This window comes from Equus quagga, chromosome 2 (assembly GCF_021613505.1).
Source record: "Equus quagga isolate Etosha38 chromosome 2, UCLA_HA_Equagga_1.0, whole genome shotgun sequence".
Classification (NCBI taxonomy): domain Eukaryota; kingdom Metazoa; phylum Chordata; class Mammalia; order Perissodactyla; family Equidae; genus Equus; species Equus quagga.
This window is the reverse complement of record NC_060268.1, coordinates 110347421-110360756: the sequence shown is the minus strand read 5'-3', so window position 1 is coordinate 110360756 and position 13336 is coordinate 110347421. Positions and strand designations below refer to the sequence as shown.

The window sequence follows — 13336 nt, the reverse complement described above, 5'->3', positions numbered from 1 at the left end:
AAACCAGGTGATGAAAAGGCACGTGGGGGGCCCAGGGGAGCACTCGGTGAGCACCAGGATTTTTCCTGAAGAGACTCCTCTCTTCTCCCTTAGTCAAAGGTTCCCAGAAAACTTCAGCTGTCTGTCTGCAGAGAAGGAAGGGAAACAAGGCGCTGGACTCAGCCTAGAATCGGCAGCCTTTCACACGTTCCTCTCCCAGCGATGAGGCAGTGTTTGGGGTCTGACTTTACAGGTGTTCCCAAAGCAAGTAAAGCTCAGATAAAGTGCAGAACCACTGCTCTGCAGCTAAAAAGAGTGAAAAGGGAGGAAACCGATCCTGAGAACTAGAAAACTTTGCCCACGGCCATTCTCTCTTCAAGGGGCCTCACTCAGGCTGTGCTTCTCCACCACCCACCCGACTCCTGTCTCACTTCTTTTTCTTCTATTCCTGGCTCACGAGTGACTACTAGAGATGAATAAGAAAAAGCAAGATAAAACACAACAGGTTGGTATTGTATCTATGCTTTCCGTACCACCCACACTTTGCTCACATTGGCCAAAAACCATTCATTCTACTTTTCTGTGGGTTTCATAACGCAGTGATTCAAAGTTCCACCACCAGTTAGTGCCACTGGAATAATTTATGGAGCAGGGCGCCCAGGAGCTCCCTCAGTCTACCAGGTTTTTTGTTTTCTGACTTGCCCTCATGAAGACATTTATATAAAGTTGGCTGAGCAGAAATACGACCATACTGGGGAGTGGCTCTAGTATTCTTCACAACAATTTGTGTGTGTGTGTGTGTGTGTGTGTGTGGTGAAGCAGATTGGCCCTGAGCTAACATCTGTGCCAGTCTTCCTCTATTTTGTATGTGGGAAACCACCTCAGCATGGCTTAATGAGAGTGTGTGGGATCCGAACCCACGAACCCTGGACCACCAAAGTGGAGCGCATGAACTTAACCACTACACCTCCAGGCTGGCCCCCACAATAATGTTTTTATTTCCCTATCACGCCAATCCCTAATCCCCAGCCAGCAGAACACAGGGGTGAAGACCTGAATTACTGTTCTCTATTTTCCTTTGCTAAAAGTAAAACTTATATTTGGTTCATGGCAAGTGACAGCTCAAATACTAGTGAGGATGTTGTTGCATTGGGAGAAAGAGTTAATCACGAGCTCCAGGGCTTGAGATGTAATTTCATTTCTTTTGTGAAATAAAGCTAAACTGAAGAACATACTTCCCTCAAAAGAGAATCAAGAGAAAAGAAAGTCTCAATTAAATAGACGAGGGAACTTTTTATATCACAATAGGATGGAAGAGGCTCTCGATTGAAAATCTAAGAAAAAATCCTGACTGTATATGTTTTATGATTAGAATTAGGAGATATTTTCTGCAAACAGAAAATGGTTTACTTACAAGGTCCTTTGTAGGATTCCTAACTCGGAAGAAGTAAACTACTAAGGTGGTAGGTAAGAGCTCCCACACAAAAAGGACCACTCCAAATACTACATAGCCGGCATCTCCCAGCTGATTCTTCAGATCTGCCTGTTGAAAGAGAGGGAGAAAAAGGAGTCACTAGACTGAGGGCAGAGGAAACAAGTTTGAGTCTTTCCAACATGAACAGAGACTAATTCTAATACGGCCTCATTCCTTCCCCTAAGATGTGCGTGTTGAAATCAAGTAAGAGTAATGGTCCAGACCTCCGGTTGGGGGTTAAACCATACAGGATGGATAATTATCCTCTTCAAAATATTCAAAGACAGAATCTGCCAATCTCTGGTGTTTTATTACTTCACTCTCCAAAATCTTCTTTATGTCCACATTAAGTCTCTCAAGTTGAAGCTGATTTTATTTTTTTCAACAAGTCAATAATAAGAATGTTACTTTGCCTCCTCTCAAATCCTTGGGAGCAGCACATGACTGTGACCCTTGGTCTCACTCCTAGGATGAACATGTCAATTTTTAAACTTCTCTTCACATTAACTATGTCCTATTTAACCTTTAAAGCTTATTGCAGGCTAGATTGTCTAGAAAAAAATTCCCAGAGTCCAGGATGTCTGGCTTCTGGTCCAGTGAGATGGCTGAATGGACTTGGTGTCACGGTGTCTCCCTCGCGCCACAGGGCAGATGGAAGGTGTGTGAGGAACGTGCTCAGCTGGGTTTGGGCAACACCATCAGTAAGGCCATCATTTCAAAGAACGATAATGTGCCAAAATTAAGCCAAAAAGGGCCGATTGCCTTTTTCCTCCTGTGTTACATCATATTTAAAGTACAGTAAACGAAACTAATCATGCTATTCCTCAGAAAGATTACTCTCCAACTTTGCTCTCATATTCCATCTATAATATGTCTCAGTAGTCTGTTGTTCTTTTTCCATCCTACCCGAATAACGTGTGCAAGGCGAGGCCATTTGTTCTGCTTGCTCCAAGATTATTTTGGTCGTAACACACAGGTTTAGATGTCTATAAATAAGTATCCCCTAAAAACCACAAAATTTAAAAAGTTGTGATATTTTAAATTTGTTATAATTACAAGATTATAATTATAACTTACTATAATTATAATTGAAAGAAAAATTTAAATATTTATTTTGTTAAAACCAAATCTCTTGTTGTTTAATGGGTACAGAGTTTCAGTTTGAGAAGATGATAAAATTCTGGAGATGGATGGTGCTGATGATTGCACAGTAACGTGAATGTACTCAATGCCACTGAATTGTACGCTTACAAATGGTTAAAAGAGTAGATCTTATGTATATTTTACTACAATAAAAAATCCTTTGTGTATTATGAATGTCTCTAATTTATCATTATTTAAAGTTTAGATTTTTAGATATTTGATTTTCTCAAAAAAGGGCACACCTTTAGCAGTGCCTTGCCCAACTTCTTCCCATCCTATATTTATGGTTTGGGTTTGGGTTGGGGGGGTGGTGGTGGTTATTGTTGTTTTAATCCTTCCTAATTATAATACCTTGCATGTCCCTCTTCTGAAGTTCACCTTATCCTTCAGGTTAAACTTATCATGGTCATTTTACTCTTTCTTCCAGAGTCTTAATTCAGTCTGGTTTTTTTTGTTTTCCTTGGTGAGGAAGATTGGCCCTGAGCTAACATCTATTGCCAATCTTCCTCTTTTCTTTTCTTCCCAAAGCCCCAGTACATAGTTGTATATCCTAGTGTGAGTCCTTCCAGTTCTTCTATGTGGGATGCTGCCACAGCATGGCTTGATGAGCAGTGTGTAGGTCCACGCCCAGGATGCAAACCAGTGAAGCCCAGGCCGCCAAAGCAGAGCATACAATCTTATCCACTACACCACCAGGCTGGCCCCCTCAGGCCAGGTTTTGAGCACTGTTGGACTTGTATATAGCTGGGTATTCAGCATTTTTCCAGGAAAAGCTAAGGTGCTTTTTGCAATTCAATCCAGTAGACTCCTACTACAGAAGTTCTATTTCTTTATTGTAATGGCTTATCTGTGTGTCTCTTTTCCTCAGTGGATATAAACTCCTACAGCAAGAAGTGAATCTGTTCATGTTCATATCCCCAGCCCTTTGTCCAGGGCCAGAGACAAAGAATCAATATTCCTCAATGAGAGAATGCTAACTCATGCTCATTCTTTTTTATTTTGAACTATTGTGAACATGGATGCCAAATGATATTTCACTACCTTGGTTCATTTGCTTTATAATTTATGAATTTCTGGAATAGATTTTTTTAAAAAGTATCATATTGAGATCACTGATAAAATTAGCTTTTAATAATACCTGAGCATCCTCAGTTACTGTTGTCTAGGTTTCCTCAAATGTTGTGAGTGTACATGCTCCATTAAAAAATTCTCTTAACTTCACAGTTTTATGTATTTTCTGAAACCTGAATACAATTTGTTTTACCTCTGCAAATTTCACCCTTTAAAAAGACCATCTTACATTTACATGGAAGTGCTTTAAAAAAAAATTAAGTACTTCTTGACAGGAGCCCTAGAAAGTAGAAAGGAGAAGTGTGTGTGTGTGTCTTGGTGTGTGTATACATATATATCTCGCCCAGTTTTCTCAGAAGACCAGAGCTGGAACAAGGCAGGTACTATGATCCCATTTAACAGATGAGGATGCAGATACCACACAGGTAAGTGACTCTCAAGGTCGCCCAGCTATTTAGCAGCAGAAGCAAGGAACTCATCCCCCTCTGCCACATGGGATGCTGCAAAGCAAAGCATTCAGGTGACGCCCTAGGGGCCCCCACTGACCTGGTCTGACACATTATACCAGTCGTAATCAAAGGAGTGGACGTTGTTGCTCTGAGAAAATGACAAGATGAACAGGTTGTAGCAAGCTCGGGAGGCATAAAGCAGGATGACAGTCACACCGATGGCAGTCACTTGACACACGGAGGAGCCCTGGAAAAGTGGGAGCCATGAGAGGTGCGCCCATTCCCGGTCCAGGACACCAGCCTCCCCCCAGAACAGGGCCTGTGTTTGGGCCTGGTACACCCTTCGGATCTCAGAGGCTCTCAGTCTCCTCCAACCCTCTGTCAGACCCTCCACCCTCAGAACTCAATCCTCACCGCAAACCTCAACCCATTCCACACCCCTTCCTACAATTTCAAATTCATGTCCACATAGATGCTTCAAAACCTGCAACTTGATTTGGAGATACCTTTAACAGTACTAAAATACTGGCCATTTGCCTACGGCCTAGGTTTCTAAGAACAAGAAAGTCAGATGGCTCATTTTGTTAAGTCTCTGAGTGCCTCTGCTCAGCTCCGAGAGGACCCACTCATCTTAGGAGCCCAGTACCGGGCCTCTGGCTTGGGGACAACCAAGCAACCTCAGACGGATGGTGGCTGGAGAGAGCTGTGCTGCTGGCAGTGGCTCTGGGCAGTGAGCGCATCCTCAAAACCCAGAATCTGCTAGGCTGGGAGCAGTGGAGTCCCCATGTGACTCAGGGCTTGGAATGTGGAAATCGGTGATTTGTGCCCCAATTTATGAAGCCAGCAATTTCCAAAATCAGTTGAAGGACCTCTAGCTAGAAACAGATAGTTCACATAACCAAAACACTGAAATTGATTTTTGAGTTTTGCATTTGGAAGTCATTAACTAAATCCAAGATATTATTTTATTTTGCCAGCAACACATTGTGAGCTTGTTTGCCACATGGGTGACCTAAGTGGTATTCTGACAATCTAAAATTTAACCCCTCCCGTGAAAACCACAATTCTGTTTTTAAAAGCCTTAGATAGACCCTATATGGGACACAACATAAACAACAGAGAAAGTTACGGCAAAATCAAGTTTAAAATTCCTCAAAATTTATAAATGAAAAAACTCTTCTGCCACACTAACTTTTGGGATTTTGCAAAGGGTTCAGCCAAATCACAGGACGCCCTGATTAAAGGCTTGGTATTTTTGAAGTTAGAGGCACAGATTTTAATCTACTGACCACTCCTGAAGACACAGTATGTGGGAGACACAGCTGCCTCCCAACCTTCAGACCAAGATCTATCACCACCAGATGGGCCATGTGGCCAAGAAGGCAGACACAGGGGATGCCACAGGACACAGAGTCACTGAACAGAAGCAGAGGAGCTACAGAGATCACTCAGCCATTGCACAAGTGAGAAATCCAAGGCCCCGAGAGATGAAGTGACTGGTGGGGCCGCGGTCCCCCAGCCAGTGAGAGCCCCAGGCACCCCGTCCCCGGCCTCCACACTCCACTAAGCTTCTCATTGAAGGCAGAGCTGGGGCTCAGGCTGCTCAGAGGCACTTTGGCCACAGCTCCAGGCAGCATATCTGCCCTTTATAACCCCGGGGAAAGGGGAGGAGAAAACAGACATTCCAGAGGGGGGAGGCACAGCAGCGAAATAAGAGCTCCTCTCACATCATGTCTGGCCCCATTTCTGAGCAATCAGCGTGAGACGAATGTTGTCCCCAACTCCAGGAGCAGTTTCCAGGGTTAAGGAGAACCCTCTTGAGGACACAGCCAATCCAGGGGTGAGCCTGATTCTGAGTCTCCACAGCAGAACGACGGGCAGTGAAGAGGACAGACGCTGGAGCCACCGCCTGGTCCGAATCTCAGCTCTGCCCCTGCCAGCTGCGTAACCTGGGGCAAGCAACTGCCCTCTGTGTGCCTCAGTTTCCTGATCTATAAAGTGGGGATAATAGCTACTCCCATAGAGATGTGAGGATTACCTTAGTCTGTACGCGTGGAGCGCTTATATAAGTGCCGGGAACACAGGCTAACACGAGAAGTGTGCTTCTATTAATATTATTAGCACAATCAATCCCACTAGGCTTTAAACTGTTGGTTAAAACACTGTATCTATAAACCAGAGACTGAACTCTCTGCCAGCAATTCTGCACACTCCACTCCACTTGGAGCCACCCGGAATGGAACTCTCCTTGCATCCAAAGTTCAGTGAGCTACACGCCTGCGTGTTTGTCAATCGCACCATGGCTAATCATTTGTAGGAGGTCAGTGAGAGAGGGCTATGTTGAGTTCTGTTTGCAAACCAGGAAACTATTTTTACAACAAGTTTAATGGAGGGATCTCACCATGTTTCTACCTTACCTTAGACTCCAAGTAAATGTTGGCTAAGGACATCTTAGAAATTTTGTAGAGACAGATGGAGAGAGAAACGGCACACAGCACGAAGAGCGTGTCATTAATGGCCACGCGCACGGAGACAATCACCTTCCTCTCCCAATGTCCAGTCTTCACCAGCACGGCGCAGGTTAAATTCACCAACAGGAAAACGAGACTGATGAAGAGCGAGGCCAGGTAGAGGGGTAACCTGGAAGGGACCAGAGAGAAACTGAAGGCACCATTCCCTGCACGCTGGCTGTATGCTCTGGATCATTCCAGAAGGAAACTGTGATATTTTTTGGTTAACTGCTAGAAGCAGAACACACCCCAAAGTTAACACTTAAGAGTTTGGACCTTGGAGACAGCCATTCCCGGATTCAACCAACTGTGCCTCCAGGAAGGCACTTTACCTCTCTGAGCCCACTTCCCCTGTCTCTGGGAGGGGGTGAGGATTGGACGAGATGAGGACATATCAGCTGACGCGCCCCCCAAACACTCATTGCTCACAGGATACACAGAGAGAAAGAGCAGGGCACAGAGTCAGAGCTTGTTCCCACGAGCGCTGACAACTCTGCACTCTGTGAACTTGGGCAAAATCAACCTGTGTGAGCCTGAGCATCGTAATCTGAAAAGAGTCTCAACGATACCTACCTTGCTGGTTGTTTGTGAGGATTAAATGAGAAAATGTTTATAAAGGGTTTTACCCCAAAATGTCACTGGGTCTAGGTAACACTCACTCTTTTTTTTTTTTGCTGAGGAAGACTGGCCCTGAGCTAACATCTGTGCTAACCTTCCTCTATTTTGTATGTGGGATGCCATCACAGCATGGTTTGATGAGTGGTGCTAGGTCCACACCTGGGATCCAAACCCGCGAACCCTGGCCACTGAAGCGGAGTGTGTGAACCTAACCACTACACCACCAGGCCAGCCCCTGGGTAGCACTCACTTTTACCTGGGAACACTCACTCTTGGATGCAGTGGTCTGCTCTGGTTAAAAATCTGCCACAGCACCTCACCTGAGGCTGGACAGGCACAAGCTGTCCACGTGATTGGCCATTTTTAACTTGCGGTTTCTCAGACCTAGACGCTTCCTAAGGGACCTGTGGGAGGTCTGGATAAAGACTTCTCAGATTTACTAAGAGCAAAATCAGCAGCCTCAAGTTTCTCTTTAGGACTGTCCGTATCACGTTTACTTCAGGTAGACATCATTCAGTAGGCATGCAAATAAAGAACAGACTTGTTTGCCTCAAAAATAGACTGGTTTGAGCTGAATATGTGTGCGAGCCCAAAAGCAGAAATCCATCCATCAGAAACGGTTTTGAAGCGAGAGAGTGAGGTTGGTGTCTTCAAAGGCATCAGAGACTGGGACACAGAAACCTGGACTCTAGTCCCAGCTCCAGACATCATGCCACTGACAGGAGACAGGTGAGGGAGGGAGGGAAGGAGGCAGAGGAGGGAGAGGAGGGGAAGGAGGGGGAGGGGGAGAGAGAGGGACAGGGAGGGAGGGGGAGGGACGGAGGGCAAAGCTGGAGCTGCAGCTGAACCTCCTGCCTTCAGATGTCAAGGTGATGCAATAAACCCCTAACCCAGGCTAATCTGAATTAGATTTTATGTCTTGTTATTAATAATTTACTATCCATGGGCAAAGTCTCTCACACAATTTCCAGAACTCAAATTCTACCAAAGAAACTCTGCCTACCTCACTCCTTCTCATCCTTCAGATTTTAGCTCAAATATCACTTCTTCAAAGAAGCCTTTCCTGACTCTCTCCTGCACCCCCCTTACTGACACAGACACACACACACACACACAGACACACACACGCCCCATCAGGTCTCTGATATCTGCTTTCCTATCCCCTGGACTCGAGCCTCACAGAATTGTCACAGCTTACAATAAAGCATACGGACAACGGTCTGATGGAGGCCGGCCTCCACCTAGGCAGCAAGCTCCATGAAGATGGAGATTCTGGCTCTTTCCTTACCCGACTCGATCCACACTGTATATAGCAGGAGCTCAATAAATACGTTTAAGAGGGAGGGAAGGAAGAAGGAAAGTGTCAGTCCAGGTGGAGATGTGCATTGTGAACACAAAAGCATTTCATCCACTATCTGGGCAAGGGCCGCGCTTTTCTTTCCTCTAAACCCTCCATCGCAGCTGTCATTAGATCTCCTCCTTCCTAGGGAGAACAACCTAAAATTGAAGAATCGCACCTTCCAAGGCAGAGAGAGAGGACTGGGGGCTGTTACTCCATGGGCGGATGCTGAGATGAGGAGATGAGAAGGCATGGCTGGGGCATGGGCAGCAGCGTGGCGGGAAGATGCTGGGGGGATGGACAGAGCACAGGGCAGGGACAGAGCAGACAGTCTGCTGGGTACCCAGAGGGAAGGCAAGAGAGAGCACGCTCCGCCTGGGCTGGCCAGGGTCTGCTGAGCCTGAGCACAGGCCCGCAGGGGAGGTGGACGGGGTGGAGAGAAACCCGGGTCAGGAGACACCGGGGAACACACAAGGCTGATAAGCAAAGGAGTGACACACGTGGCCACGTCTGGGTCTGAGAAAGATGATCTGGGCACAGTGTGGAGCCTGGACGGATGAAGGGGCTGCAGGCAGGGGAGCTGGCGGCCCCAAGGAGCCGAGGAGGGCGGCAGGCCTGAGGCATGATGATGGGGAACGGCGGGAGCTGGACACAGTGTGGGGCCGTGAAAGGAGACAAGAGATATACAAGAGGGGCATGGGGTGGTCAGAGCCTCCACTCACTGTCCTGCGGCAGCATCTCGTGTGAAGGGGGGCCCTGGAGTTGCACCCCTTGAGGGTGGAGTGGGCCATGCTTCGAAGTCTCGGAGATTCAACTTCAGGTGTAGTTATGCACTCAAAGCTTTTCAAACACACAAATTTTTTTGTTAAAGTACACATGAATTAGTTGCCAAGGACAGGCTCTTTCACAGGACGTGATCACTGGTCAAGGCCCTCCCAACCCACCTCAATCTCTCACGGAGTGTCACGGTCCCTGCTGCTCCCTCCCCACGGACTGCTCACCCCCAGCTCCTTCAGGCCAGCTGCTTCTCAACCAACAAGTCTCTCCTTAAACCAGGAGCCAGCGGCGCTCCCTACTGCCCACTGTCCTTCCCTGTCACACCTGCTGGTAGTTACCTCCACAGTATGCAGGGCAGACTGAGCTCAGGAGCGGCAGCCCCCAACGTGTCCCCAGCGCCCAAAGGCCATGCTGGGCTCAGGGGAACTGCCCAGCAGGCTGCCCTATCCTTCAAGTCTAGGACGCTCTGCTCACATTTCCCCATTGCTGAGATCAGGAGCATCTTGCAACATGGACAGCCTTCATTTGATGCAGGACTGTTGCTTCTCTTCCCGCAATCTCCTGTAAAGCCTGTGGTGTGCCTTAATCAGGAAATTGTGCAATGTGTGTGTGAGCCTGGGCCAGGTACCAAACCAGGCCCGGCTCCAGCTTCCTCCTCCACACCACACAAGGCAGGAGTTCTGTGCCTGTCTCGCAGGGCTGTTGAGGGGGCCGGGCAAAGGATGCATTGGGGGCAGTCAGCACAGTGCCCGGCTCACAGTGAATTATTATGATTTTTACCTTTTCTCCTCCCTGTTCTCACAGTGGTGGGGAAAATCAAAGGCATGGAGAGAGAGACAACGGCAGCATCATTTGGGAGTCACCAAAAATCTGCGTTTTTATTTTTTATTGTTTTATCATTATCTGCTGTGCTTTTGTGAAGAACACAAAAGGATGGAATCATGCAGCTTCTGGAATCAGCCCTATTGTTTCTGGAGCCTTGCTAGTGTGCACCACACTTTCTATCCATATGACAGCAATGAGCCTCCGGACAAGGCACAATCTGGATATTTAGCTTTTCCAGATGACTCCTCGTGGCTGTTGTTTTCAACACTAGTGTGGATATAAATTCTTATTCCTCTTTATTGTAAAAGTAATACACGACCACTAGAGGATGTTGGGAAAGTACCGAAAGGCTAAAGGGGAGGAAGCCAGGCACAGCTCGCCATACAGAGGGTGCGGCACCCATGAGCGCTCATGTGGTGTGGCTCCCTGCCGCCCTTTCCATCCTGGATTGTCACACAATGGCCACCAAGCCTCGCCTTCACCCTCCTTTCTTCCCCTCCCCCTGCCCTCATCTGCCTGGCGTGACAGAGAGAACGGTGTGGAGACAGAACTGCGACATCGTGGCAGGCTCTCGGCACATGTCCTCATCTGTGAGGCAGAGGGGACGCCTCCCGTCCTGCATCAAGGAGCTGCTCTGAGGATCCAAGGAGCCTGCAGCTGGTGTCAACTTTCTCCTCCGACCTCCCCCACTGAGCCCCAAGGTCTCACCCTTCTTAACAGCAACTTTCAGCAAAAGGCTTCACTTCCTCCCACCATCACTTCCTCCACAGACACTCCCCCTGGTAACTGGGCTCTGCCGGGCCCCTGCTGACCCCGCGGTCTCTGAGCCCACAAGACCTGCACCCTCCCCACCTGCCGGAGCTGCCTTCCCTTGGCTCCACAGTCCCCCAAGCTCTGCATCCTCCCCACCACCAGGCCACGGAGGCCCGCTTCCCTTTCCTCCCCTCCCGCTTCCCCTTCCTCTCCTCTCGACTCTCCTCTATGCCCTCGTCCAGGGCACAGACGCTCCCTCCTGCACCCTCACTCGCAGCTTTTGTCCAACCACGTTCAGAAAGCTCTTGTCTCAGCCGCTGCCTCTGTGCTAAGGCCAGCCTCCTGTCCCAGTGAGCCTGCCCTGGAGGCCCCGTCACCCAGGCCACGTCCAAAGTTCAGTGCCTAATCTTCCTCCTCCAGCACTTCCCTGAGCCTTCCTAATGACCAGAATTCCACCATAATTTTTTGCAGACTCCGAAACGCTAAAGATCTTTGATTCCACCCCCACGCTCCCGTTGGATCAGGCGTCAAGTTCAACACATTCTTTATTCCCAGTCCCCTAGCTGTGCCCCTTCCCACCCTCACCACCGCACCGCCTCACGCCTTCTGGCCAGAACCAGTGTCACAGTTTCCTAATCTACCTCCGCCTTACACCCCACCCTTGCACCCCCAATCCCATGCACCCCAGGGCCACATGTGCTAATTAAGCCAGTCTACTGCTGTCCCCACCCGTCCAGGAGTCCCCACTTCCCTGTCTTTACACAAGCTGACCTTTCTGTCTAAAACCGTCCTGCCCCCGACTTCCGTCTACCAAATCCTACTCTGGGCCTACAGGACCACCTGCTAGACGGAAGCCTGTTATCGTCAGCAAAGCCCAGCTCGTTATAGTCTTTATTTATTAAAAGAATAAAAAATGGAGGGAAAACAGTTGAAAATGTTTCAACACTTGAGCACTCCCACACCCAATGTTCACATTTCTTAAGCCAAAGATTAAAAAATATAGACCAAGAAAGAGGAAAACCGAGTCAAATGGGCACCGGCTCCAGCAAAAAGAGCTGGCAGACGTGTTAGTGAAAGGGAGACTGTACGTGAAAAATAAAAGGGCTCTTGGCTGGGTTGAACATAAATTATCTTCAAAAACACAGAACCGCCACAGGAGTAGCTTGGGGTGAGAAGTCTCAGATAGTTCTAGACAAATGGCTTGTGACTCACTTCAAATGTGTCGTGATTAAATTAGGGAAGCCAGTCTACTTTGAAGCCGAAGTATCAAACCATCTCGAGGGATAAATCGTAGCCTGAAATATCCACAGTGGCATCTGGCTTAAGAGAAACCGGGAACTAAACAGAGGAGACTAAAGATGTGCCGAAATACAAAGAACGCCCAGGATTTCTGTACACTTGGCAACCAAGTCACTCGATCTGCGTTAACAGCTTCTCCCACTGAAACCTCACCTCCTGGCTTCAAGAAATTCTTAGCTTCCGGGGCCCACAAATCCCACCTTTAACATCAGGATCCAACTGCATTGCTCCCTTTCTTGTCCTTGCATCTCTTCAGACCTCTCCCAATGAGGCAGTCACACACTCGGCACAGCCTCTCTTGCTGTCAGTTCAGGGATCAAGTACTGTCCCATGCACACATCCTCTCACATGTCTTCTCAGCCGAAAGCCCCCATCCCCCAAGTGTTCAGGGCTTGAGAACTTTGAAAACACTTATCCTCTCCCACCAGTGCTTTCACATTTCCCTTCTAGAAGACACCATTACCCCAGCCTCAATCAACCATTTCCAAGATAAGACTGGCTCCGTGCTCCAACCAGGGCATTCTCCCCTCACCCCAATCTTCATTCATTCTCTGCTCCCCAGGCCCCCCAGCAGATCTACATTTCCGGTCGAGGGGTTGGAGCGCCAGACTGCAGACACAGAGGACAGGTTAGCTCTTTTGTTATGAGAGAAGGAAGGGAGTCGTCTGCTTGGACTTGCAACTGTCAACTGTGCTCCTTAGGACCAATGTCATCCCACGGTGGACTCAGAAGTCCCAGTTGACAGTCCCAGACTTTGTTTTCTGTGCCACGAGTCTCGTCACTCGTCTCTCGGCCTGAGGACTGCTGTGTAACTTCCTGAACTTCAGTTTCCTTGGACACAAAATGGAGATTAAAACATACACCTCCAGAATTTTAAAGAAATAGTCTCTTTAAGATGAGGTACATTTAAATAAAATATAATATGTATACTTTTTTGTTTTTTGAGGAAGATTAGCCCTGAACTAACATCTGCTGCCAATCCTCCTCTTTTTTGCTGAGGAAGACTGGCCCTGAGCTAACATCCGTGCCCATGTTCCTCTACTTTACATGTGGGACACCTGCCACAGCATGGCTTGATAAGCAGCACATAGGGCCACTG

General features: G+C 47.9%; 1 protein-coding gene across 7 annotated transcripts in view; it reads right to left on the bottom strand.

The window, feature by feature from the left end:
- GPR137B (G protein-coupled receptor 137B) overlaps positions 1-13336 on the bottom strand; it is a 92761-nt gene that overhangs the window by 57408 nt on the left and 22017 nt on the right. For 5 of the 7 annotated variants that reach the window (XR_006887527.1, XR_006887528.1, XR_006887526.1 and 2 more), the window contains exons 3-5: positions 6534-6756; positions 4214-4363; positions 1394-1522 (exon numbers count right to left, since the gene is read on the bottom strand). Coding sequence is in view for 4 of the 7 variants with exons in the window: in XM_046653850.1 (XP_046509806.1) it covers positions 1394-1522; positions 4214-4363; positions 6534-6756 (502 nt within the window). In the remaining 3 variants the exon portion in view is untranslated. The remainder of the gene's footprint in view (positions 1-1393; positions 1523-4213; positions 4364-6533; positions 6757-13336) is intronic. The other 2 variants (XM_046653851.1, XM_046653852.1) reach the window with 2 other exon arrangements.